The 24,260-nt window shown below is 40.4% G+C and overlaps 1 protein-coding gene across 3 annotated transcripts in view; it reads left to right on the top strand.

The window, feature by feature from the left end:
• Positions 1-5,859: 5,859 nt before the first annotated feature.
• rho-5 (rhomboid-5) overlaps positions 5,860-24,260 on the top strand; it is a 144,997-nt gene continuing 126,596 nt past the window's right edge. For all 3 annotated transcript variants that reach the window (XM_068228441.1, XM_068228440.1, XM_068228439.1), the window contains exons 1-4: positions 5,860-6,028; positions 14,537-14,702; positions 16,064-16,256; positions 18,081-18,218. In XM_068228441.1, the coding sequence (XP_068084542.1) occupies positions 14,620-14,702; positions 16,064-16,256; positions 18,081-18,218 (414 nt within the window). In that variant the 5' untranslated portion in view covers positions 5,860-6,028; positions 14,537-14,619. The remainder of the gene's footprint in view (positions 6,029-14,536; positions 14,703-16,063; positions 16,257-18,080; positions 18,219-24,260) is intronic.

The raw sequence follows: 24,260 nt of genomic DNA, 5'->3' as shown, positions 1-24,260 counted from the left end.
TTTTAACCATAATTGGTTAATTTCGCTGGCACGGGGGCACGGTGTATGTGTCGTCTTCATCATCATTTCAGTCTCATCACGACGCGTCGGGCGTCAAATCAAAAGACCTGCATCTGGCGAGCCGAACTTGTCCTCGGACACTCCCGGCACTAAAAGCCATACGCAATTTCATTTCATCAATATTTTGCCCTAACGTCATTTTTACATGCCGGATTTAAAGAGTACAGAGCATACGCTCCTTTCTCTTACGTTGTCGGAGAATAGTGGCTTCAAAGTTCCTTCGGACTACCAATTCAATAACCCCGCTGTAATATATTTACCTTGTAGTACGCCCACGCTGTGCACAAGAGAAGAGCGAGTAACTTACAGTTCAGAGCACTTTCAATCCAATTAAAACTTTCAATTACATTTTTCTAGCCCAAAATATTATCAGTTCATTGCCATGTATAAACTGCTCTTTGCGACAGAGTTCTTATCAGATTCACCTGAAATTTTCTGATAAAGTTTAAATATGCACAGGAATGAAAAGTACCGAGCTCGGTAGCTGCAGTCGCTTAAGTGCGGCCAGTATCCAGTATTCGGGAGATAGTAGGTTCGAACCCCACTGTCGGCAGCCCTGAAGATGGTTTTCCGTGGTTTCCCATTTTCACACCAGGCAAATGCTGGGGCTATACCTTAATTAAGGCCACGGCCGCTTCTTTCCCACTCCTAGCCCTTCCCTGCCCCATCGTCACCATAAGACCTATCTGTGTCGGTGCGACGTAAAGCAACTAGCAAAAAAAAATGTAAAAGTAGTTCTGTGTTTCATTATCAAATAAATAAAACTTTCATATTTTTGTTCCTAAAATAGCCTATTGTATGAATAATGGAAACATTTTTATCTCTAATTGTTTATACCTGACTGCAAAATACAGACTTATTATTAAATGTATAACTATTTTTGATAAGTCTGTCAAATCATAACACAAAACTAATGGAAACGGTAGAGCAACAAGCATTTTCTATCCAACATATAAAAATAATATTATTTGTTAATAACTTTTGCAACAAATCAACTAATCAGTTTCAAATGTTGTGTGATGCTCTATCTTATTAATATGCGGTTGTCTTTCAAATTTAGTTCTTATAAGTGATAAATTGCAGAAGTTCCGTATTTCAGTTATGACTCCCCTTGAAAATCCACAGCCTGTTTCCAGTCATTTAACCGGGACAAGAATTGAATGAATGAAGGCCCGTTCTAGCGGTGAGGATAGGAACTGTGCCGGCTGCCGAACCCTATCGCACTTCTCTGGGGCAATGATTAATGAATGACAGATGAAATGAAATGATATTGGAGAGTGTTGCTGGAATGAAAGGTAACAGGGAAAACCAAAGTACCCGGAGAAAAATCTGTCTCGCCTCCGCTTTGTCCAGCACAAATCGCACATGGGGTGACCGGAATTTGGATCAAGGAACCCGGCGGTGAGAGGCCGGTGCGCTGCCGCCCGAGCCACGGAGGCTTGCAGTTATGACTCCCCTTATTATCCATAATTACCGAGCAAGTTGGCATCACGGTTTGAATAACGTAGCTGTGAGCTTTCATTCGGGCGATGTTGGGCTCGATCCCTACCGTTGGCAACTCTGAAGATGATTTCTCCGGTCTTTCTCAATTTCACACCAGGAAAATGATGAATCTGTACCTAAATTAAGGTCTCATACGCTTCCTATTCCGTCGTCACCAAGAGACCTAACTGAGACAGTGCAACGTTAATACACAAACAAAAAATCCACAGTTCTATCCCTTCATGCAAGCAACTCAGTGTTGAAAACATCCTACGGAGATGAGCTACGAAGTTTAGGTAAATAAAATATAATAAAGTATTACAATCTATAATTCATTTATTCCTTTTCTTAGTCATAGGTATCCGGTCGAGTAGGTTAGCAGTTTGCCTTTTTTTAGCACTACAAGCACTAATGTGAGTCAATGCAGAGCTTCACTTAAGTCCTTATAACTACATTAGGTTATGAATCTTCTTTCTGATAACCATCGGGACATATTTCTCAAAATTCAAAAAAAATCCTGAGGGTATTGAACCAAGGAACACATCACAGAAAGAATTATGTAAATAAGTTAATTTGGCTAGGATTTGAATAAAAAGAAAACGAGTAAGGAAACAAGCGATTTAGGCTGTTTTCCGAAATTGCATTTAGGCCGCAAGTTATTTTCGAAATTAGTTTTCTTGGTTTGATAGAACTATCCAATATTCAAAATTTGAAACCTTTCCGGGCCCTTTAGCCCTTTACCTTTCGGTACAATTGAGTAAATTGCTTAATTTCAAGTTTTTCGTAGTGTAGGGACCCCTACTTTGTCTGCTCAGAAATGTTTTCAAACTTAAAAAAGAATTTAAATGTTATATGTAAAGCCCGTATTTTTATGCAGTAACAGGTTAGATTGCAATCTAATGTGGTTAGTAGGAAGTGCCGGCCACCCGATCTTCCATAATGTAGCAAGAGTAACATAAATTATAGGGGTTCTGACGGGCCGTACCCCTAATGTTTATGCAAACCTCATAGCACAGTCGTTGTGAAGGTAGACTATACTTGCCACTCTCTTCAGTAAGTTTGCATTCTAACTTATTAATACATCAAAATCCGGGCTCTAGTTTATATGCTACCATACTGGAAAAGTAGAGCGGCACATAAGCCTACTCTTGTAGCGTACAACGAAGATGGCCGTACATCCACTAATGACAATGCCACTGGCGCAGAGGCGGCATTAAACCACCCCTGTGGATTTAGCTGAATAAAACAGGGGCTGTTTGTGTGTGTTGTATGCGACAGCGCCGATAGATTTGTCAAGGGAGAACCGAATGGCATGGTTTAATAAAATCATATCACAAACTGTTCGTTAAAAAACATAAATAGGACGCCTGTGATGACAGGAGCGGGCGAGTGGTAATTAGGTTATGTGTTCAATTCCCGACTGGAATAAACACACGCACGTCATGCATCATGAGTTATGAATCTTCTTTCTAATAACCATCGGGACATATCTCTGAGAACTGGAACAGCAGTAAAGGAACCCTAGTGAATTCATCTCTACTTGAATTCCTAGCCGTCTCCATAGACGCTAGTAAGTTCCCTGAAGGAACTGAAGTTGAAAGCTGCCTTTGTTCACACAAATGAATCCCGTTGTATCTTCTAAATTTGATCGAATGAATCCACGACCATGTACCTTTCCAGGGGAACCAATGACAACAATCTAATGGGCACGTGTCTTAAGCACAGTGAAGAATTCTGCTTCGGTCAGTCAGTCAATCAATCAACTCCTAAGTTTTTTATAACCAGGCGAGTTGGCCGTGCGGTTAGGACAACGCAGCTGTGAGTTTGCATCCGGGAGATAGTGGGTTTGAACACCACTGTCGGCAGCCCTGAGTATGATTTTACGTGGTTTCCCATTTTTCACACCAGCCGGGGCTATACCTTAATTAAGGCCACTGCCGCTTCCTTCTCACTCCCAGGCCTTTCCTAACCCACCGTCACCATAAACCCTAACTGCGTCGGTGTAACGTAAAGCAAATTGTAAAAAAAAAGAGTTGTTATATTTTATAACTTCCCTATTCATAGGGTTGTTACTAGGACAAAGTATATAACCTTCTTCATTTTCCAATATGCCACTTATCATCATTGCCTATGACGTTATAAAACTTATCAACCAATAAATCATATTAGTATTGGATCTGAAAATATTCTTCACGTAAAATAGAAAGAGGTACTAAGAAGCAATTCAACAAAGAGTACTCACACGATACTGTTGACTGTATAAATCATTTATCAAAATTACCATTGAACCGTGGATGATGGCTACTACATTGTATTTCAACAGAGGTTTCTCTATGCATAGGGATGCCCATGATACCCATGCGTTACTTGAACACCATCGACACAGTAATTAGAACTGAAAACTCAACGCCTGCAGGCCTAATTTTCCACCAGTGATTGCGCTTCTTTCCTAAAAGAGCTATACAGCGTGTCTCAGGAGGAAAGTCAGTATTCAGGGATATGACAGAAACGATCAGTTGAAGAAAAAAATTCATTTGGTCAAACACCCTATTCCGAGATAGAACACATTTTATTGATATTGATATTGATATTTATTATTGAAGAATATTACAGGCTTTCGGCCCAAATACATGTTCCTGTTACAAAGGGGAAAAAATAAAATTTATGAACTAAATCTACCATAAGGACGCAAGATAAAATAAAAACGCTCACATGGACGGAAAACCGGGTCACATGCAAGCGCCACCCTTATAACTACCTTACTGACCGGCCGTGCCTCCCCCCCCCCCTCATCCACTGGTGAGAAAAGAGAGGAGCCGCCCTCCCTGGAACGACATGTCCGGCCCTTTACACAGTTGACAAAGCTATATCCTCACCATTCCGTTTGATTACAGGCCACCAGCGTGCTGGAATCCAGCACCTCAGGCGCCCCGCCTCTCTCTCTCTCCCTCTCGACCTGCATCTATTCACCTTTGTCAACAACATTTGGGATAGGCCTGCCCTATCCCTCCCTCTTGTGGCATTCCCTTCCTCCCCCGTTCCTACAAAAATTAATAATAAAAAAACAAATATGCAATGTCTACTACGTGGACGCTCACTAGGGCGGAAACCAATACTCATGTGAGAGCCACCCCTATACAAAGTAGAACACATTTAATGTACATTGGTTTGGGGGGTAATGGCCCCCACGTATGTGTCTTACTCACCCAAATTATTTAATGTTTTATTCTCTGCCCAACTTACCTCGTTACTTTCAACCTCTTTGCTCGATTGCCTTTAAAGTAGCCCTTTCAATGCGCAGTTGTCCATTGTGTGTTGTAAGGGGAAGTAGTGCGAGTGATTGAGAGAAGCATCGGTTAACTTTGTTTGTACACGCGCTGACTAAAGTGCCACACATCTACACTAATGGAGAATGTGCAGATATGGTGTATGTTTACAGCTTCTGCGATGGTAGTGCCCCTACTGCTGTCGAGAAATACCGTCGGCTCTTTCCGACATCTCGAGTTTCTGATCGTAGACAGTTTACCAGAGTTTTCAGCACATTGGGTGGAAGAGTTATTCTTCCAATTTTCTATTTTTCTTCTGAACGTATAGTTCAACAATTATTGCATGAACAGTAATACATCGTTGAAATATTGGACCGTAGTCCTACTATCAAAACACGGCGAATTACTGCGCGTATCAACATCGCGCAAACACGTGTATGGCGAACATTACTTGCTGAAAACTTGTATCCATTTCAAAACGTCAAAATGGTTGTGTCGGTAATAGACATACGTGCGCGCCACTAGCCCAAAAGCAAATGTACATTAAATGTGTTCTGTCCCGGAAGCCCTTCGGACAGGGCATATGTCCATGTGAAGTTTTTTTGCTTCAAATGATCGTTCCTGCCATATTCCTGAATATTGACCATTCTTCCTGGGAAACACTGTATATTTCTTGCCTGGAATACTGATTAAGAAATGCATGGATAGTTGTTGAAATTTTCCCAACCCCTTGGTAGTAGATAGATACAATTAATGTTTTTGTCCAATTAGAATGTAACTTATCCAAATCCGGTGTTTAATATTTGACCTGTATTTTTCAGAGTACATTGTTGAGTGTTCTAAATAAGATGAGTAAATCGAACTGTCTTCTGTGTGTTGCAGGCGAGCTGTGGGGCAACAGCAGCCTCTTCCTCAGGGATCGCAGCAGCAAGGGTCACCGGGCAGCGCGGCTTTACCGCAGCAGCAACAACAGAAACAGCAGCAGCAGCAGCAACAACAGCAGCAACTGCAGCAACAACAACAGCAACAGCAACAGCAACAACTGCAGCAGCAGCAGCAGCAACAACAACAACAACAACAGCAGCAGCAGCAGGATCAACAGCAGCAGCAACCACCACCACAACCACAAGTGCTGCCTGCACCCGCCGCCCAACCTCTTCCGCAGCCCGCCCCCACCACCCAGCAACCCGCACCGGTCGGTCCTCCAGCCCCTCATGCAGGTAAACAACACTATTTAATAAACTATGTAGCTACTGTATTTACACCTATCACCTTCATCTCCACATAACTACTGGATCCTACATCTACTATAATTTGATTCTCTTGTTCAATATTTCCAGATCCTTCGAAATTTCGGAAGAACTTATGATGTTTTAAATATTCCAGAAAAAGAGAGGATACACTTGCGGAAAATGAAATCCCAACACCAAGAAGGAGTTCTTCTAGATAAGCGAAATTCGGGAGGCGTGTTAGCACATCTGAAAGATGGCGCCTATTCGAATTTGCGCGCTACTCGACGAAGAGAAGTGCCAGAAGTGCCACCATGACCCTTGCAAAGCAAGCTTTCAATACGCTCTATACACTTCGTGAGCGTTAGTCATCGTTCGGTATTGACGTTGTGAGGTAGGTACGAGCTAAACATCCCTTTAAGGAAACAAAGTGAGTTTAGAGTCCGTGTAATAGGACTACGAGAAGGTGGATGTTTTTTTTTCCCCACGATATTCCAGAATGACTTGGCAGGAATGTATCCTTAGTGCATCGTTCTTGGCAACAATGATCACGGAAAGGCACTGTCTCGAGAATACAGGGTTTCGGCCCCACACGGGCCACTACCTAGAGGGAAGACCGCCGTATTCGCTGCATGACTCTGGTGGGTTCTACTGAATCTGCAGCAGTCATTTGAGTTTCATTTGACAACAGAGTGACAGAAAACTGTAACAAATCCTTCATTTGAGGGACAACTCCGAGGCAGACGTCCTCTAGCGGTCATGCCAAAAACTCTGAATCACTGCCATCTCTAACTTCAGCGATATCAAGCTAGACCTCATTACAGGATGGAGTGGAGATCTGTTGTGATCTCAGTGCCAGTGATGACTGTAGGTTGGTAAGGAGGAGACCAGGTGAGGGCTTGAAACCAAGCCGCCTGTGGCGTCGACACACTGGACCTTCACCAGGAATTATGGTTTGGGGAGTAATTTCCTTTGACAGCGGGAGCACTCTAGTCGTTATTCCAAGAACCTTGACCGCGGATTTGTACGTCAGACTGGTGACTGAACCGGTTGGGCTGCCATCCATTCGGAGTATGCAAGGGGATACTGATAACGCTTGTCCTCTTACCGATGCTGTCACCCATAGAGTTAAGACCAGTTACCTCAGCCTGTGATAGCACCAAACCTTTCACCCATTGAGCACGCATGAGACATTATAGGACGACAAATCCAGCAACATCGAATACAGCATTAACCGTGTCTGATATGACTGACCAAGTGCAAAAGGCGTGGGACTCCATCTCACAAAATGACATACGGCATCTGTAAGACTTAATGCATGCATTCAAAATCGTGGTGATTACCTGGAAACTGTAATCATATAAATGTCTTACCTAGACAGTTGCTTAGAAATTGCATTCTTCTAAATTAACGTCTTCTTGGTGTTGGTGTGTCATTTTTCCATCAGTATATATGTAAATTTCTCCACTGCACGGAAAAGCACAGAATCATGGATACGTTTTGGGGCTTAGACTACGAGAAAGCGAGTACATATTATATGGTTGTTCCCCTCTTAACGGCCGTAGCCGTGTTGACACACCGGATCACGTGAGATCTCCGAAGTTAAGCAACATTGGGTGTGGTCAAGAAGTGGATGGGTTACCAAGCGCTGTTGGTGGGGGTAAGGGAATATTGGAGCGGAAAGGAACTGGGCACCCTACCGTACGTAAACTTCGGCTCAGGCACACCTCTGCGGAGATTCGGACCTGCCTTCGGGCTGAATACACCCTTAACTTACCTTTCCATCTTAGTAGCTTCATACGGCATGTATGGGATACAGATATTCATTCCTTTACTCCAGCTGATCCAGCAGACAACACTCCCACACCATGTTACAAGATAGCCCCACCTATCGAGATCTACGCCCAATAAAATGGTCGCTAATTTAGCACACAATTTTATAGCGATAAATATTCCCAAGATACGTATCATGAGAAAAAGTCTGCTGCCATTGGCGACGATACCGCGTATAGGGGGCTTTGCCAGTCAAAGACAGTGAAAACTCGCTTAAAACCCGGCGCCGTTTTTACCTACTGTATATAGAAGGCAGTGTTCTGACACACAGTAACAAAGTGAAGAAGAAGATGATGAACACCAACCACATTAAAAATATAGACTGCTAATCTGATGGCCATCTTTGGATCTACTTGAACCACTGGCAGCCATGGCACTTGAAGGCAAAACATATGCTTATTTCCTTTGAATCTGCCATAGAAAGGATCTAGAGAAGTTGTTGTGTGATGGAGTACAGTCTTTGAGAAGGTGTGCATGGTTAAACTAAATGAATGCATAAATAAATAAATAAAATAAAATAAATAAATAAATAAATAAATAAATAAATAAATAAATAAATAAATGTAGGCTATGAATTCAGTAGAATGAAGTCAGGCGAGGATTGACCAAGAGAGGTCCGGTAGAAATATTAAAGTGGTAAAGCTTGTAGGATATCGTATGTGGAAGGAATGCTACACTCAACAAGGGGTCCGGTGGTCTCAACTTTAGAATCTGGGTTTACCTCATTTAGTGGCCTTTTACGACAAGCAGAGGATGCCGTAGAGATATTCTACACCGCAACCAACGGACGTATGTGCTGCATGTTGCACAGCAGTTCTTAGAAAGTAGCCATAAGTAGCAAAAACAAACCATACCAAGAAGCAAAATTAAAAAATTATACCAGAATGACAGTGAAGGTATGTCATGAAAAGGCAGTGGTATCTTTCTCTACGCGTGTGCATTCCTCCATTAACTGGTGTACGTATAACATGTCTTTCTGTAGTGAATGACTTTATTGTTAGTGCATGACGCCGAATTATCCATCCTTCTACATACATAATTCTTGTTTTGACAAAGCAAATGCTCACCATTTTCACTGCGCTTATTTCATTATAACATCAATGCAACATTAAGCATGTTTGAAAATGTCGTGTTTATTCTTAAATAAATATTTAATTTGCAATAACATATAATCTCATCAATTCATTGAACTGATAAGGGCTAATTGTCAAGACCAAGAAGTGGCAGCCGCCATGACAGTTACAGGCAAAAGTTAGTTTGCTGTGCTTCACCCAGGAGCGCTGTAACAAGTATGTTTAGCAGTCTATATCTTTCATGTCGTTGATGAACACTGGTTGCCTGGTTACTACGGTGTCGGCTTTCTGCCCACGCAAAATTGCCCACGCTAAATTGATGATGCTTATTCCAGATAGACTCCCAGCTCAAAATATATCTATGTTAAAACGAAATTAGATGGAAATCTTCTGACTTTTCCCTGCTCACTTTATAGATACAAGCTGCTAGGAAGTAGTATTTTACACCATACAATATTGTGTGTTTAACTTCCCTTCATTTGGGGTGCTCGGATGAATTCTTTAACGTGCGAATGGCACAGGCTTCTCGCATGTAACCATTCTAATATGAGAGCTGACTGAGCTGCGATATCAGTGCGTGACCTATCACACTACTCTTATGGGCAATCGAAGAGTAAAATTTTGCTAGAATTATGAACTTAGTATGGCTTATCATTGTCTGACGAAGAATCACATCTACGAGGGCAAGGAGAAAGAGGAAGGGAACGAGGTGGGGTGTTGATTACTTAAATGTTGGGTTACTTAAATGTTGGGCACATTTTTAACGACCATCATCACCATCATCATCATCATCATCAGACAGACGAAGATAGCTGAATTATCGCCAAATGCTAACTGTAGGTTTACTTAATTGCCGTTAAAATTGGCATATTCCTAAAAATCTTCCAAACTTGTCTATCCCAATCTGCTATTTCATCATAGCTCTGCACCACTGAACCCAGATAACTGTCAATGGCAAAGGTTTCCCTTGGAGATGTACCAATGCAGTTTCTCCATGGCACTACAGCCCTTGAAGGGCCTTTGCCTACCAAGCGACCGCTGCTCAGCCCGAAGGCCTGCAGATTACGAGGTGTCGTGTGGTCAGCACGACGAATGCTCTCGGCCGTTATTCTTGGCTTTCTAGACCGGATCCGCTATCTCACCGTCAGATACCTCCTCAATTCTAATCATGTAGGCTGAGTGGACCTCGAACCAGCCCTCAGGTCCAGTTAAAAATCCTGGCCTGGCCAGGAATCGAACCCGGGGTCTCCGGGTAAGAGGCAGGCACACCACCCTTACACCACGGGGCCGGCAAATTCAGTTTTTGTCCTACTCAGTCACATGCCTCTGCCCTCCAGTGCAGACCTCCATTTTCCCAATGAAATATACAGTTCTTCAGATGATTCAGCACCCAACACAATGCTATCAGCATACATCATGGTCTAAGCAGCTTGTCATCGGATTCCATAAGGATGGCAAAAAATAGCAGACTAAGTGATGAACCCTGTTGAAGTCCGATTTCAACTATGAAGCTTTTTGTATTTCCTGCCCCATACCTTACATATTACATATGTTCTGCTGTTAGTGTACATATTTTGTATTACTCTCTTATACTTCTCTGGCCCTACTTCATCTCGCAGACAATTCCAAACCTCCTGTCGTGGAACACTGTCGTATGCTTTCTCCAAGTCGATAAACACACAGTGCAACACTTTCTGCCCTTCACAGAAACGTTACACCAGTTGATGCAGGGCAAAGATAGCATCTGTCGTCTCTCGTCCAGGCATGAAACTAAACTGTTCTTCACTAATCAAAACATCATCCCTGATCCTTCTTTCAAGGACTCCCTCAAAACGTTAATTGTCATCAACTTGATCCCTCTGTAGTTATTGCACGAGGAAACATCTCCCTTAATCAATTAAATTGACTACGACCACTGCTTATAAACCCAGCATGACAAATGAAGTATACATTTCCAGCAAATTCTTCAATGGCCTGCAGACAAGTTATGAAAAAAATTTTGATGTTTAGTTGTTGTATTTACATTCTATATCTTATTTTTCCAAGCTAATATCCTTAGAATTAAGTAGAAAAACCAGTGTTATAAATAATATAGGTCCTACAAAGAAAGTGAACTAATTGAAACAAGCTTGTGTCAACAACTGTCTGAATTATGATAATCAATAGTGGCAAAATCTGTAATTTTCGTCACTTCTACGATAAATAACACTACCCAGCATGATTTTTGCGGCAAAGCATCTGATACGTGATTTTAACTAAATAAGGTATCCTGATTTCAGAAATGTCATTGGTGCTATTGTATCACATCTAGTTTTCGTGTTATTTGCTATTTACTGTCTGAAAATGTGTCATTCGGCACAGTGCTGCTTTGTGATAACAACGAATCGGCTGTTGCTAGAGTGGTCGTGGTTTGCTTAAGGGGGGAGACCTAGCTCAACACGGGGAAAATAGGCCAATATTTATTCGATTGTTATATATGCTACAAACGTTGTTGACAAATGTTGCACATACCACAGGATTGCCATGCTTAAGAGCAATCAGAAGCAACTTCAACAATGTCAAAATTCTAATTATAACATTTTAAAATAAAATGTTCAAAATTTCCCACCTTTTTAACAATATATCACGGTTCCTTTCATAACTCTCTTACTGATTCACGGATAATTACGATTTTTTCAGAGTTTTCTCCCATAATGTTGTACTACAATCTATATCTCATTCAGATCAATAGGATTTAAATTCGATTTTATATAACATTTTTATTTTAAAAGCTATTAATATTTTCTGCTGCTCGGAATAAAAACGCGACAAAAAATCCAAATCACAGTCTATGTTAATGATTGAGGTTCATTTTGTAGCTTGAGGTTTGATATACACTTTAAAAAAAGGAAAAGTACGAAAATTCTTATAAACTTGGAATTTATAAGGGAAACAGTGATATATTGTTAAAAAGGCGGGAAATTTTGAATATCTTTTAAAATATTAAAATTATTAAAATTCTGACATTATTGAAGTTGCTTCTGGTTGCCAGGAAGCATGCCAATGCTGGGATGTGTGCAGCAATTGTCAACAACAATTGTAGCGTATTTAACAATCGAATGAATATTAACCTATTTTTTTCTTTGTTAAGCTGGGTCTCCCCCCCCCCCCCTTAAAGGCTGTACTACTTCATAACAGAAAAAATTCCAGCTTCGATTCCTGTGGCACATTCCGCTTCATTAAAAGAAAATTATATCACAATGCAAACTATTTTAGATAAAATCAAATATCATGAGCACCGTTGGGATGTGTGTAGTGACTTGAAGGTGTGTGGTATTCTATTAGGACAACAAGCCGGCTACACTAAATTCTCTTGTTATTTATGTGAATGGCACAGCAGAGCTAGGGACAAACACAGGTCTACACTTTCCTGTCCCAAGAGACAAGTTTTGACAGCTGTGAAAAATGTTACAAATGATGCCTTAGTTGAGCCACAAAAAATTATTTTGCCACTACTACACAACAAACTGGGAATCATGAATTAGTTTGTTAAGGCCTTGGACAAAAGTAGCCCCTGTTTCAAGTACACTGCAAGCAAAATTTCCACATTTATCTGATGTAAAAGTCAAGGAAGGCATTTTTAATGGACCACAAATTAGAAAGCTCCTGAAAGACAGAAACTTCGAACAGACGATGAATGCTGTGGAACTTGTTATATGGAATTCAATAAGAGACGTCATAATGAAGTTCCTAAGAAACAATAGTGAAAACGATGTTGGATGATATCAAAGAGTTGGGATGTGGAATGAGTCTGAAGCTGCACTTTCTTCATTCTCATCTCGATCACTTTCCGGAAAATCTTGGGGCTGTTAGTTAAGAGGTGGGAGAGGGGTTCCACCAGGACATCAAGGAGGCAGAAAAAAGATACCAGGGGAGGTGGGATGAACCAATGATGACCGACTACGGTTGGTGTTTGTAAAGAGAAGACAAACTTGATGCAGTCAGACGCTGGGCAGCCAAGCGTTCATTCCAAGGGGACATCTAGGACTGTTCACATTTATGAATTCATAAAGATACTGCATGAAAGTTACATTGTTTGCTTGTAAATCACGTTAAATTGTCAAAATAAATTGCTTTCATTGCCTCAGAGTTGTTTGTTTGTGTTTTGTGTAAATCAGTATTATATTACAATAAAACATTGTAATTATATACTCAGTAATTATTCATTGTTTATAATAATTCAAGACAATATTCAACTATTTCAACATATATATATATAATAATACAAAAAATTAGAAATATTTCCAAAATTATCAACATTTGTCAGTACTTTTTATATGCAATAATCAGGTCTATCTCTTATATTGATATACCTATTGCGAGAAAACGTGACGTGATACGTTGAAACGGACAACGGATTCGTGTTCAACGATCCAAAATTAGTTAAGATCACCTATCACACCTCTTGCCGCAAAAGGAAAGTTTGAAAATGCTGGGTTGTGTAATTTACTAACAATTACAAAATAAAGTAAAATACTTCTCTGTGATTGAAATAAAGAATTTTGACTTTCAGGAGTTGGATTTGATAAATGCCAACAGTTATGTTCTCTAAAGTAAATAATCAATAGAAACATTCACGAGTGAGGCGCTTAAGTTGTCAATAACTGTACGTCTTACCCTACCTACCAACAGGGATCACTACATTATTTATTAGTGTATTGTGATGTTGTTTAGTTAACATTGTGGACAATTGTATTACATTGTAATGTTTTACACGCAATGTGTTTGGACGTTGTCGTAATGCAGCTGAACCCAATTACAGTGAATACAGATAGACAACCCACAGATGTAAAATATTTGAAATTACCTAGTATTCCTCACTGGTTCACTCTTTGTATATTTATGACCTAACCTCGACTATGTGACCAAAAATGCTTCGTACGTATTTTAGAGTTACCGTATGCTTTACATCACACCGACACACATGGGTTTTATGGCGACGATGGGACAGGAAAGGGTTAGAAGTGAGAAGGAAGCAACCATGGCTTTACTTCAAGTATAGCCTCAGCATTTTTCTGGTGTGAAAATCGGAAACAACGGAAAACCATCTTCAGGGCTGCCGAGGGTGGGGTTCGAACCCATTACCACCCGAATTCAAGCTCGCATGGTCCGTATGGCTTTTATTTAGTTGCCGCATGGGCCTTATTTTCATTCCTGTTTTTACATCCATTCCTGAATTGTATTTCTACCCCGTAGTCTCATGTTCTGATACTGGGTCAGGATAAGGTGAAAAGAAATTATATGGCATGTTTTTATGGCCGAATGCCCCACCTACCGCCAACATCATTTGAGGAGCTAACGAATACAGCTATAATAATCCATTCCTCAATATTAAAATATTTATTAAATCCTGTCGAGTTGTTCCACTTTTAGCTTACCAATCATACTTATCTATAGTCTCCTTTATCCCTTCAGCTGTGTTCTTGACGAAAAAAATCGCATTCACGTTCCGAATATATTGCTTGACTAGAATTTAAGGTACAGTATTTCGAGTAATACAGGACATACTGAAATATTAGTGAAATGATCTGAATGTTATGATGATGTGTTGCAGTACTGTTGGAACATCCTGTGCAGCGGTCACTCTCCGCCCCCACGCCGCAGCATCAGCCGCCCCTCGCGCACCTCGATCGCACAATGTCCCATCCCGCACCGGGACCGCCTCAACCATCTGCGCCGCCCCTTCAGCGGTCGAGGACGAGAATGGACATCGTTAAAGAGTGAGTGTAACTTCTGATTCATTGTGTATACGGTTAAATAGCTCTTAGCCACTGTTCATTCCAGTCTGCGATGTCAGGACACTGGACGTTTGTTTGAGACTTCTCAATACATCGTAACCACAATTAATATTTGATTTAGTAGGCCTATACTGAAGGAATAAGGCCTATTAAGTCCGGCTCCATGGCTAAACGGTTAGCGTGCTGGCCTTTGGTCACAGGAGTCCCGGGTTTGATTCCCGGCAGGGTGGGGAATTTTAACCACCATTGGTTAATTTCGCTGGCACGAGGGCTGGGTGTATGTGTCGTCTTCATCGTTATTTTATCCTCATCACGACGCGCAGGTCGCCTACCGGAGTCAAATCAAAAGACCTGCACCTGGCAAGCCGAACATGTCCTCGGACACTCCCGGCACTAAAAGGCGTACGTCAATTCATTTCAGCGCTTATAAACTGAACACTTAGCAACCATAATCACTGATTAAATTCAACGAAACGCAACCATAATCATAATTTGAATAAACTCAACACACAGCAACTATGATCACAATTTGACTAACACAACACACAGCAACTATAAACAGTGCAATTTTCAGTACAAGTGGTCTTGGGGGCATAGTACCAACTGGTGGTACGATAAATTCACCAAAATATACTGAAATTCCAAAGCGTTTAATGTCATTACTGCAGGCGTTAGCATATGGCAAAGGGACATTTCAACCAGATCTGGTCTTGTGTCACTCTTCGAGAAGTTCATGGAAGAAAACAAAATCAACGTGCTTCATTGGCATTGTAATTCTCTAATTCTCTACGCTTGAACTGTATCGAACATTTGTGAAGTACTGTGCAGAAACGTCTTGGTAAAATGGACTGTTCGACAAAAATGCTTCTTAACAAATGTAGTGGACATGTGGTTCCAGGACAACGAACCAAAAAAACATTTGCTGTAAACTAGTACAGTCGATACCAAAACGTGCTCAGGAGATTATTGGACACACATTCATTATTAATATCCGTAAGTTAACTGTATTTATAGCCATAGCAATAGTATATGGAAATATTGTAAATTTTGGCTTTGTCTCAGTTAATTTACAAGGGCAAAAGTGTTTCAAGTATTCGTTTTAAAATTCTCAATCAAGCGTAAAATCCCATTCTGAGTTGACAACTACCACAACATATCCTTCACAACCAATAGCCTACTATATAGAAGCTAAGTATTGACCAAAAGTTTTATTTTATGTTCTGAAACACGCATGGTGTCAGTTACAAGGACTCTTCCTTTTATGGAGCATTGCTTTGTCTTCTTTTCCAAATCATCGTTTAAACTTATATCGATGACGAGACAAAGGCCCTCTGTGTTGCCAGGTTCATCCGGCGCGAGACGGCGGTGTTCTTCGGCGTGGAGGAGAGCCACGAAGGAGGAACAGAGGGCGCGCTGCTGGACCGACGGAAGAGGCTGGCTATGCGGAAGTACGGCCAGCTCAAGGAAGAGTATGCAACTCCCGCCCCTAGACCACACCCTCGACACCGGACTACAAGTGCCTATGCAACGCAACAGGTAAACACTGTCATCCTCCTATTTATTTATTTATTTATTTATTTATTTATTTATTTATTTATTTATTTATTTATTTATTTATTTATTTATTTATTTATTTATTTATTTATTTATTTATGTATTTATGTATTTATTTATTTATTTATTTATTTATTTATTTATTTATTTATTTATTTATTTATTTATTTATTTATTTATTTATTTATTTATTTATTTATTTATTATTTATTTATTTATTTATTTATTTATTTATTTATTTATTTATTTATTTATTTATTTATTTATTTATTTATTTATTTATTTATTTATTTATTTATTTATTTATTTATTTATTTATTTATTTATTTATTTATTTATTTATTTATTTATTTATTTATTTATTTATTTATTTATTTATTTATTTATTTATTTATTTATTTATTTATTTATTTATTATTTATTTATTTATTTATTTATTTATTTATTTATTTATTTATTTATTTATTTATTTATTTATTTATTTATTTATTTATTTATTTATTTATTTATTTATTTATTTATTTATTTATTTATTTATTTATTTATTTATTTATTTATTTATTTATTATTTATTTATTTATTTATTTATTTATTTATTTATTTATTTATTTATTTATTTATTTATTTATTTATTTATTTATTTATTTATTTATTTATTTATTTATTTATTTATTATTTATTTATTTATTTATTTATTTATTTATTTATTTATTTATTTATTTATTTATTTATTTATTTATTTATTTATTTATTTATTTATTTATTTATTTATTTATTTATTTATTTATTTATTTATTTATTTATTTATTTATTTATTTATTTATTTATTTATTTATTTATTTATTTATTTATTTATTTATTTATTTATTTATTTATTTATTTATTTATTTATTTATTTATTTATTTATTTATTTATTTATTTATTTGGGATTACGCTTTTTCAGCGCTTAGGTTTTGATCTTAGTCCCTCGTATTGTCGTATCTTCAACGGTGTAGCTCCTTCCTTACTTCCGACCAGGGGCACCTTTATTCTTCAGTGGTCTTTCGTGGAAATCACGGACTTTCTTCGAGATCTGTCAATACTAACACTGCCATAAATATGTGTTCAATGACCTGGATCTTCTTATCTTGGATGGGCGCCAGAACCCCTTTACTTTAGTCATCATCTAAATAATACTCAATAAGTTTCATTTTTGCCCTCGATATTCGAACATTCTTCTGTACAAATACAACTCGAAAGCTTCGATTCGCCGTTGCAGTGGTGGACTGAAGGTATAAACTTCTCTAACTCATCATTGAGGCCAAAATCGAAGGAAGACATCTCTAGGAAGATGCAGATACTTTCTTTTAAAACTATAATCACCATTCTTCACCACCACCACAGAAGACGCAGGAATTCCTGACTCAAGGACCTGTGCCGTCGAACTGGTCATACCAGCTGTTTAACGGGTATTCTTAATAAACTGAATGGCCAACCTCCTGAGAGAGACGACATCCTAACACGCAGGTTACTGAGTGTTAGTGTTAGTACACAATAAGCCGTCAACCATATCAAAAATACATAATAGTTAAATATATCCCTCCACATACGGTTGACGTCGGGAAGAGCATCCTGCCGTAAAACTGGGCCAAGTCCAAACATACTACACAGATCGCACCCGCCACTCCACCAGAGTATGTGAACATGCAGTAGGAAAAGAAGTAAATAAATTCTCCTTCAAAATCGAGATGTGTGGATACTCGTTCCTCATGAAACATGTGTTTTATAGGATTTCTGGTTACTAAATATCTTGTTGTCTGTTTTAGCCCCCGGGCGTTCTTCCCGCGGGCCGCGACACGACGGACGACGGACAATTGGCCACCCCGCGCTGGGCTGAGCCTCCAGGCCGCCGGAAAGAGTCCGTCGCCAGGATGACCTTCAGCGGACTAGCCTACGTCGTGGCGGTGAGTAGACAGCAGCTGTGTTGTACAAACAGAGGGCTGCCAAACTAAATTTTTAAGCCCCTACCAAACACTTTCCGTTAAACTAAACGATTTTACTGTGCCTTGTTGTTGTTGTTGTTGTTGATGTTGTTGTTTTTGTTGTTCGGTCATCAGTTCATAGACTGAAATTGCCAATAACGGTGAAAAGCAATTCAAAATTTATAATTCATATTTTATAAAATGTAAAATAGTAATATAGGAAATAATGTAAGTTTAGTAAAATGTTGAATTTTACCATTTACAAGTTTTTATACATTTAATATAACCCTAATAAATAGAGTCCGGATTATTAGGTACTGATAGGTTAGAATGCAAACTTACTTAAGCCAGTAACAAGTATACCCTACACTGTACAACGGTTATGCTATGAGATTTGCATAGATGTTAGCCCTCTCATGCATGGTGTCCTCATATGTGGACATCCGAATTTTTAGGCATTATTTATTCCCTGGAGTATCCAAAGACGGAGGTAAAGTTATTAAAAGATTATTCTAGGTTAGTAAGAGTGGAAAACATCAGTTTCTAAAAGAACCAGCGGGTGGCAGCATTCAATTGGCATCATTGAAAACATGATATTCATGGTTCGCCATTTTGTGAGAAGTCATCATATTTTACTATTGTTTTGGGCTGTTCCTGTCTTGAAAATGCCCAAGGTAAGTATGTAGTTCTTCATTTTGTACATTCTACTATCATTACCACTATAATTCAGCTTATTCTGGTTTGTAGTCTTTACACAATATTGGTATAATACGGGCGTCCACATATGAGGACATCATGCATCAAACTACCATGTGTTATTTTTGAGGTTAGCTTGTATTCTCAACTGCTTCATCCAATATTTATTTTCCAGGATTGTCCAAATGGTTTGTAATGTCATCAGATGAGCGAGTGATGTTTGTAGGACAAGATTATAGTAGTTTACAACATTCCCACCAGATAGCAGCATTTAACTTACCCTTTGTGCTGAAACTGAAAGAACTTGATACCTGGTTTGTAGGGCCCTTCAGAGAAAATAGGCTGAAGGATACTACTAAAAACTGAAAGATGTCAAGAACCTAAGGAAGGAGGGTCGAGGAAGCTCATCAGTTACAACATGAACAGATGGCATCACAGTAATTCGGAGGATTGATAATTCGGCAGTTCATATCATTTCTTCATATGCAGGCTTAGAACCAGTTGGAAAGGCCAGAGGATGGTATAGAAAGGAGAAGAAATTCATTGAAATTGACAGAACGAAGGGTATATAAATACATAACGGCCATATGGGTGGTGTTGATCTCATGGACTCCGTGGTGGCTTTTACAGGTATGATATAAGGAACTGCAGATGGTACATGAGGATTTTTTTACCATGTGCTAAATGTCACAGTAGTAAATGCTTGGTTGCTATGGTAAATGGACTATAAGACCCCTATGGACCTGCTCGAGTTCAAGAGTCGAGTGGCAACAGGACTTACCTTCAGTGGTAAGGCAGAAGAAGCACCAAGGAAGAGGGGACGGCCAAGCAAAAATGGCCCATCACCACCACTCAAGAAACAAGCTGCACAGACTGTGCCTGCTGAAAAGAGGATGGTGTAGAACACTATCCGCAGAAAACAGAGGTAGAAATGCTAATAGACGCCGTGACAAATACTGCGCAAGTAAAACCCTGTGTCTTCTTCTTCATAGTACCGTATCAGGTCCCCCTGACGTTGGCGATCACTGTGGCGAATGCAGAACGATCTCTAGCTAGGTGGAAAAGTCTTTCAACACTGTGAATTCCAGTCCATTCTTTGATGTTTCAAAGCCATGATGTTCGCCTCCTCCCGACACCTCTTCGACCCTGTATTTTGCCTTGTACTATCCGCTGTAAGATGAGGTAACGGTCATTTCTAAGGATGTGGCCAAGGTAAGAGATCTTCCGGAGTTTTATTGTTTGAACGAGTTCCCGACTTGCTCTTGCCCTTCTGAGTACTTCTTGGTTCGTTAGTCGTGCAACCCACGAAATCCTGAGCATCCTACGGTGGATCCACATTTCAAAGGCTTCCAAGCGTTTCACTGATATGTTCTTGAGAGTCCATGTTTCCACACCATATAGCAAGGCTGACCATATATAGCACTTGACCATCCTCTGTCTAAGTTTTAAATTTAAGTAGTCATTGCAAAAGAAAGATTTCATTTTTGTAAATATTTTTCGTGCTATTGCTATCCTCTGTTTCACTTCTTTCTCGGGATCAAGTTGTTCAGTGACAATGGCACCCAGATATTTGTGGAAAATATAATGTACCACTATGTCCAGAGTGCTTTCAGTGTTTCCATACCATTGCCTGAAATATGAACATGTGAAGTACATCAGTTACATATAAATGCCCCAGTAGGACCAGTGTGATTTCGCTGTACTCACACAATTGCCTCAGGTGTAAACATTTCTTGTAAATACCAGCATAATAAACCAAAGTAGTAAATGTATGACGTGTTGACATTATTCCACTAAATGCATGATGTCCTCATATGAACTCCTTGAATTTATTCTACTCTTCCTACACTATGGTACAACGGGTTGCGTGACACTTCCTACAAACCAAATTACTTTGCATTCTAACCTATTACCACGTAAAAATCTGAGGTATACTAATAAATTGTAATAAAAATAAGACAATACGGTGATACTTATGTTCATAACGGTGGAGCCTCCGTGGCTCAGACGGCAACGCGTCGGCCTCTCACCGCTGGATACAGTGGTTCAAATCCCGGTCACTCCATGTGAGATTTGTGCTGGACAAAGCGGAGGCGGGACAGGTTTTTCTCCGGGTACTCCCGTTTTCCCTGTCATCTTTCATTCCAGCAACACTCTCCATTCTCATTTCATAGCATCTATCAGTCATTAACATATCACTTTGGGAGTGGCGACCCCATCGTACCAATAGCCTATATAGGCTATGGTTCATTCATTACATCCCTGGCGCGGTCAAAGACTGGAAAACAGGTTGTAGGTTTTCATTTTCATTTATGTTTATAGCGATAGTATAAAGGTAAGATCGTATCAAAGTGAAAGGTTCCATTTCAGTAAATTATACACAGTTCAAAAAAATTAGGGGAACATGTTTTGTAACGTCTGGTATGTGAACGTTAATTTCGTAGATGGGGTTCCAATGGTCGTACAGCATACCTTGAGACCTTAGCTACTCAGGGTATGCCAAATCGAAGTTATACTCCATCTGTAGGCGTAGCCACGCATTAAACTGTCAGGTGACCCCTCAAAACAAAGTGAATAGCGGTGCGTCCGTGTGTTGATGTGAGGTACACAGACTACTCCGGTCATTTGAGCGCTTGTACGTAAACCAGCACATCCCATGAGACATCTTAACGAGGTTCAAGTCGCAACGGCCGTCACTTTGATCCAGGAAGGATGGACTTTTCGTCGTGTTGCTCATTGTCTTTCCGTCAGTTATTCAACGCTTATGGAATCGCTACAATGAGACAGGCCAATTCACAAGGAGGGTTGGATAAGGTCGTGGACGCATGACAACCCCACAGGATGATCGATATCTCACCATCTGTGCGTTGCGGCGTCATTCAACAACTGCCAGAGAACTGCAACAAGACCTCAGTAGGGTCACTGGAGTCACGGTGTCTGACCTGACAGTAAGGAACAGGTTAAGAGAAGTATCCTTACGACCCAGACGTCCTGTTCGAGTGCCCCGTTTAACGCAGCAACATCGCGCAGCTCGCCTTCTGTTTGACCTACCCATGTCAACTGGCAACTTCACCAATGGAGACCTCTCTTGTACACGGACGAGTCCACATCGTGATGGACGTCGACGTGTATGGATACGCCGTGGTGAGCAATATATGCCAAATATTGTCCAGGAAGGCGACCGATTCGGACAAGGTTCTGTGGTGGTGTGGGATGACATTGGTTTTGGTGGCCGTACGGATCTTGTCGTTGTCCGTGATAATCTTACCGCTGCGGGGTACATCGAGCAAATACTGCTACAGCATGTGTTGGTCATTGCATATGGTGTTGGCCCTGAATTCGTACTCATGCACAACAATGCCAGGTCTCATGTAGCGCGCAACACCGGAGCTCTCTTGCGAGAACTGGACATTCAAGAGATGGAATGACCATTAGTGAGTCCCGACCTTAATCCCATAGAGCATGTGTGGGACAGGCTTTACAGAAGTGTTCGTAGGCGTCCTGTTCCACCACAGACTCTCCAAGACCTCGAACAGGCTCTCATAGGAGAATGGGACCTTATACCGCAACGTGACCTTCGTCCCTTCGTCAACTTATACGGAGCATGCCACGTAGGTGCCAAGCTGTGATAATTGCTCGTGGAGGACATACACCATACCGAAGCTCTCCAACTGTGATAAAAATCCACAGTGGAGTACTGTTATCACTTGGTTTTCATCCGTAATTGGACATCTCCGTTTGTGTTCTGAAAATGAACGCGAATCCATTGATGTCCTTTTGTGTACAGTACGTCAACGGTAAAGAATAAAGGTTTAGTTGGTAATATACCTGGGTGTGAGGTATGTTTTCATCCGTAATTGGACATCTCCGTTTGTGTTCTGAAAATGAACGCGAATCCATTGATGTTCTTTTGTGTACAGTACGTCAACGGTCCTGAAGAGTATGTAAGCTGGGTGCAACTTCTGTATCGCAATTCCACTAGTGTCGTCCGGAGTCGTGCTGGAATCTCTCCGCCTTTCGATATCACTGTGGGTGTTCATCAAGGTTCTTCCCTTTCACCATTGCTATTCATCCTCTGCATGGATACGGCAACAGCTGACATACAGACTTCACATCCCTGGACCCTTCTTTATGCCGATGATGTGGTACTTGCACAAGAAACCCGTCCTGAACTCCAGCATCAGGTTCAAACGTGGAAGGACAGACTGGCTGAAGATGGACTGCACCTTAATATCCAGAAGACAGAATACCTGGAATGTGGCTCCCAAACCAGAGGTACCATAAGTATCAGTGAAGAAGACCTGCAGAAGACAATGCAATTTAAGTACTTGGGATCCGTCGTCACCTCAAACTGTGACACCACTCCTAAGACTCGGATAAGGGTAAATGCAGCTTGGCTCAAGTGGAGACAAGTCACTGGAGTCCTCTGTGATAAAAAGATGCCTCAATATCTAAAGGCAAAAGTTTATAAGAGTGTGGTACGGCCAGCAGCGATCTATGGGACTGAATGTCGCCCCATGACGAAACAACAGGAGCAAATGTTGACAACCATGGAGATGAAGATGCTTCGATGGTCCATGGGGCTGACCCGATGTGACCACATAAGGAACACGGACGTCCGGCAAAGGTTTGGTGTCGCGCCCATCATAGACAAAGTGAGGGAAGCCCGTCTCCGCTGGTACGGCCACGTCATGAGAAAACAGGACGACTCAGTTGCCAAAACAGCGCTCCACATCAACCCAGAGGGAACAAGACCACGAGGAAGACCGGCAAAGAGATGGACTGACAACATCAGGGCAGACATGCACAGTGTTGGCTTAACACCAGAAGATGTCAACGACAGACAGAAATGGATGAGATGTAGCAAAGCAGCAGACCCTGCAAGTCGGGATTAATGATAAGAAAGAGAGATACCTGGGTGTGAGGTATTGTTTTATGAAACATGGCATACGTTCAAAAACATGTTCCCCTAATTTTTATGAACTGTGTATATTGTTTGGAATAATGTTTCTTGCAAAGATGGGTAGAAATGATAAACCGGGTGGTCCACCAGCACCTTGTGGTCTAGTTTTATGCATCCCGCCGTTTTATTACAGTTCTGAAATAGATTGCTCCTTCTCCCTAAACCGGGGTAATATAACGAGATGTGTGGATACTGGATAGAAAACTGCAGGAATTACGAGCTCCGTTCTGAATTCATTGTGGTTACCTGAAATGACCCCTAAAACGAGCGTAGATACGAAGCACACGTATGTTACAACAGGAGATGCACACACAGACCAGGAGCAAGTATTGTCTAGGCTGGGAATTGCGCACTGCATGTCAAGC

Source organism: Anabrus simplex, chromosome 6, assembly GCF_040414725.1.
Source record: "Anabrus simplex isolate iqAnaSimp1 chromosome 6, ASM4041472v1, whole genome shotgun sequence".
Lineage (NCBI taxonomy): Eukaryota > Metazoa > Arthropoda > Insecta > Orthoptera > Tettigoniidae > Anabrus > Anabrus simplex.
The sequence above is the reverse complement of the archived record's forward strand: the minus strand, read 5'-3'. Positions and strand labels throughout refer to the sequence as shown.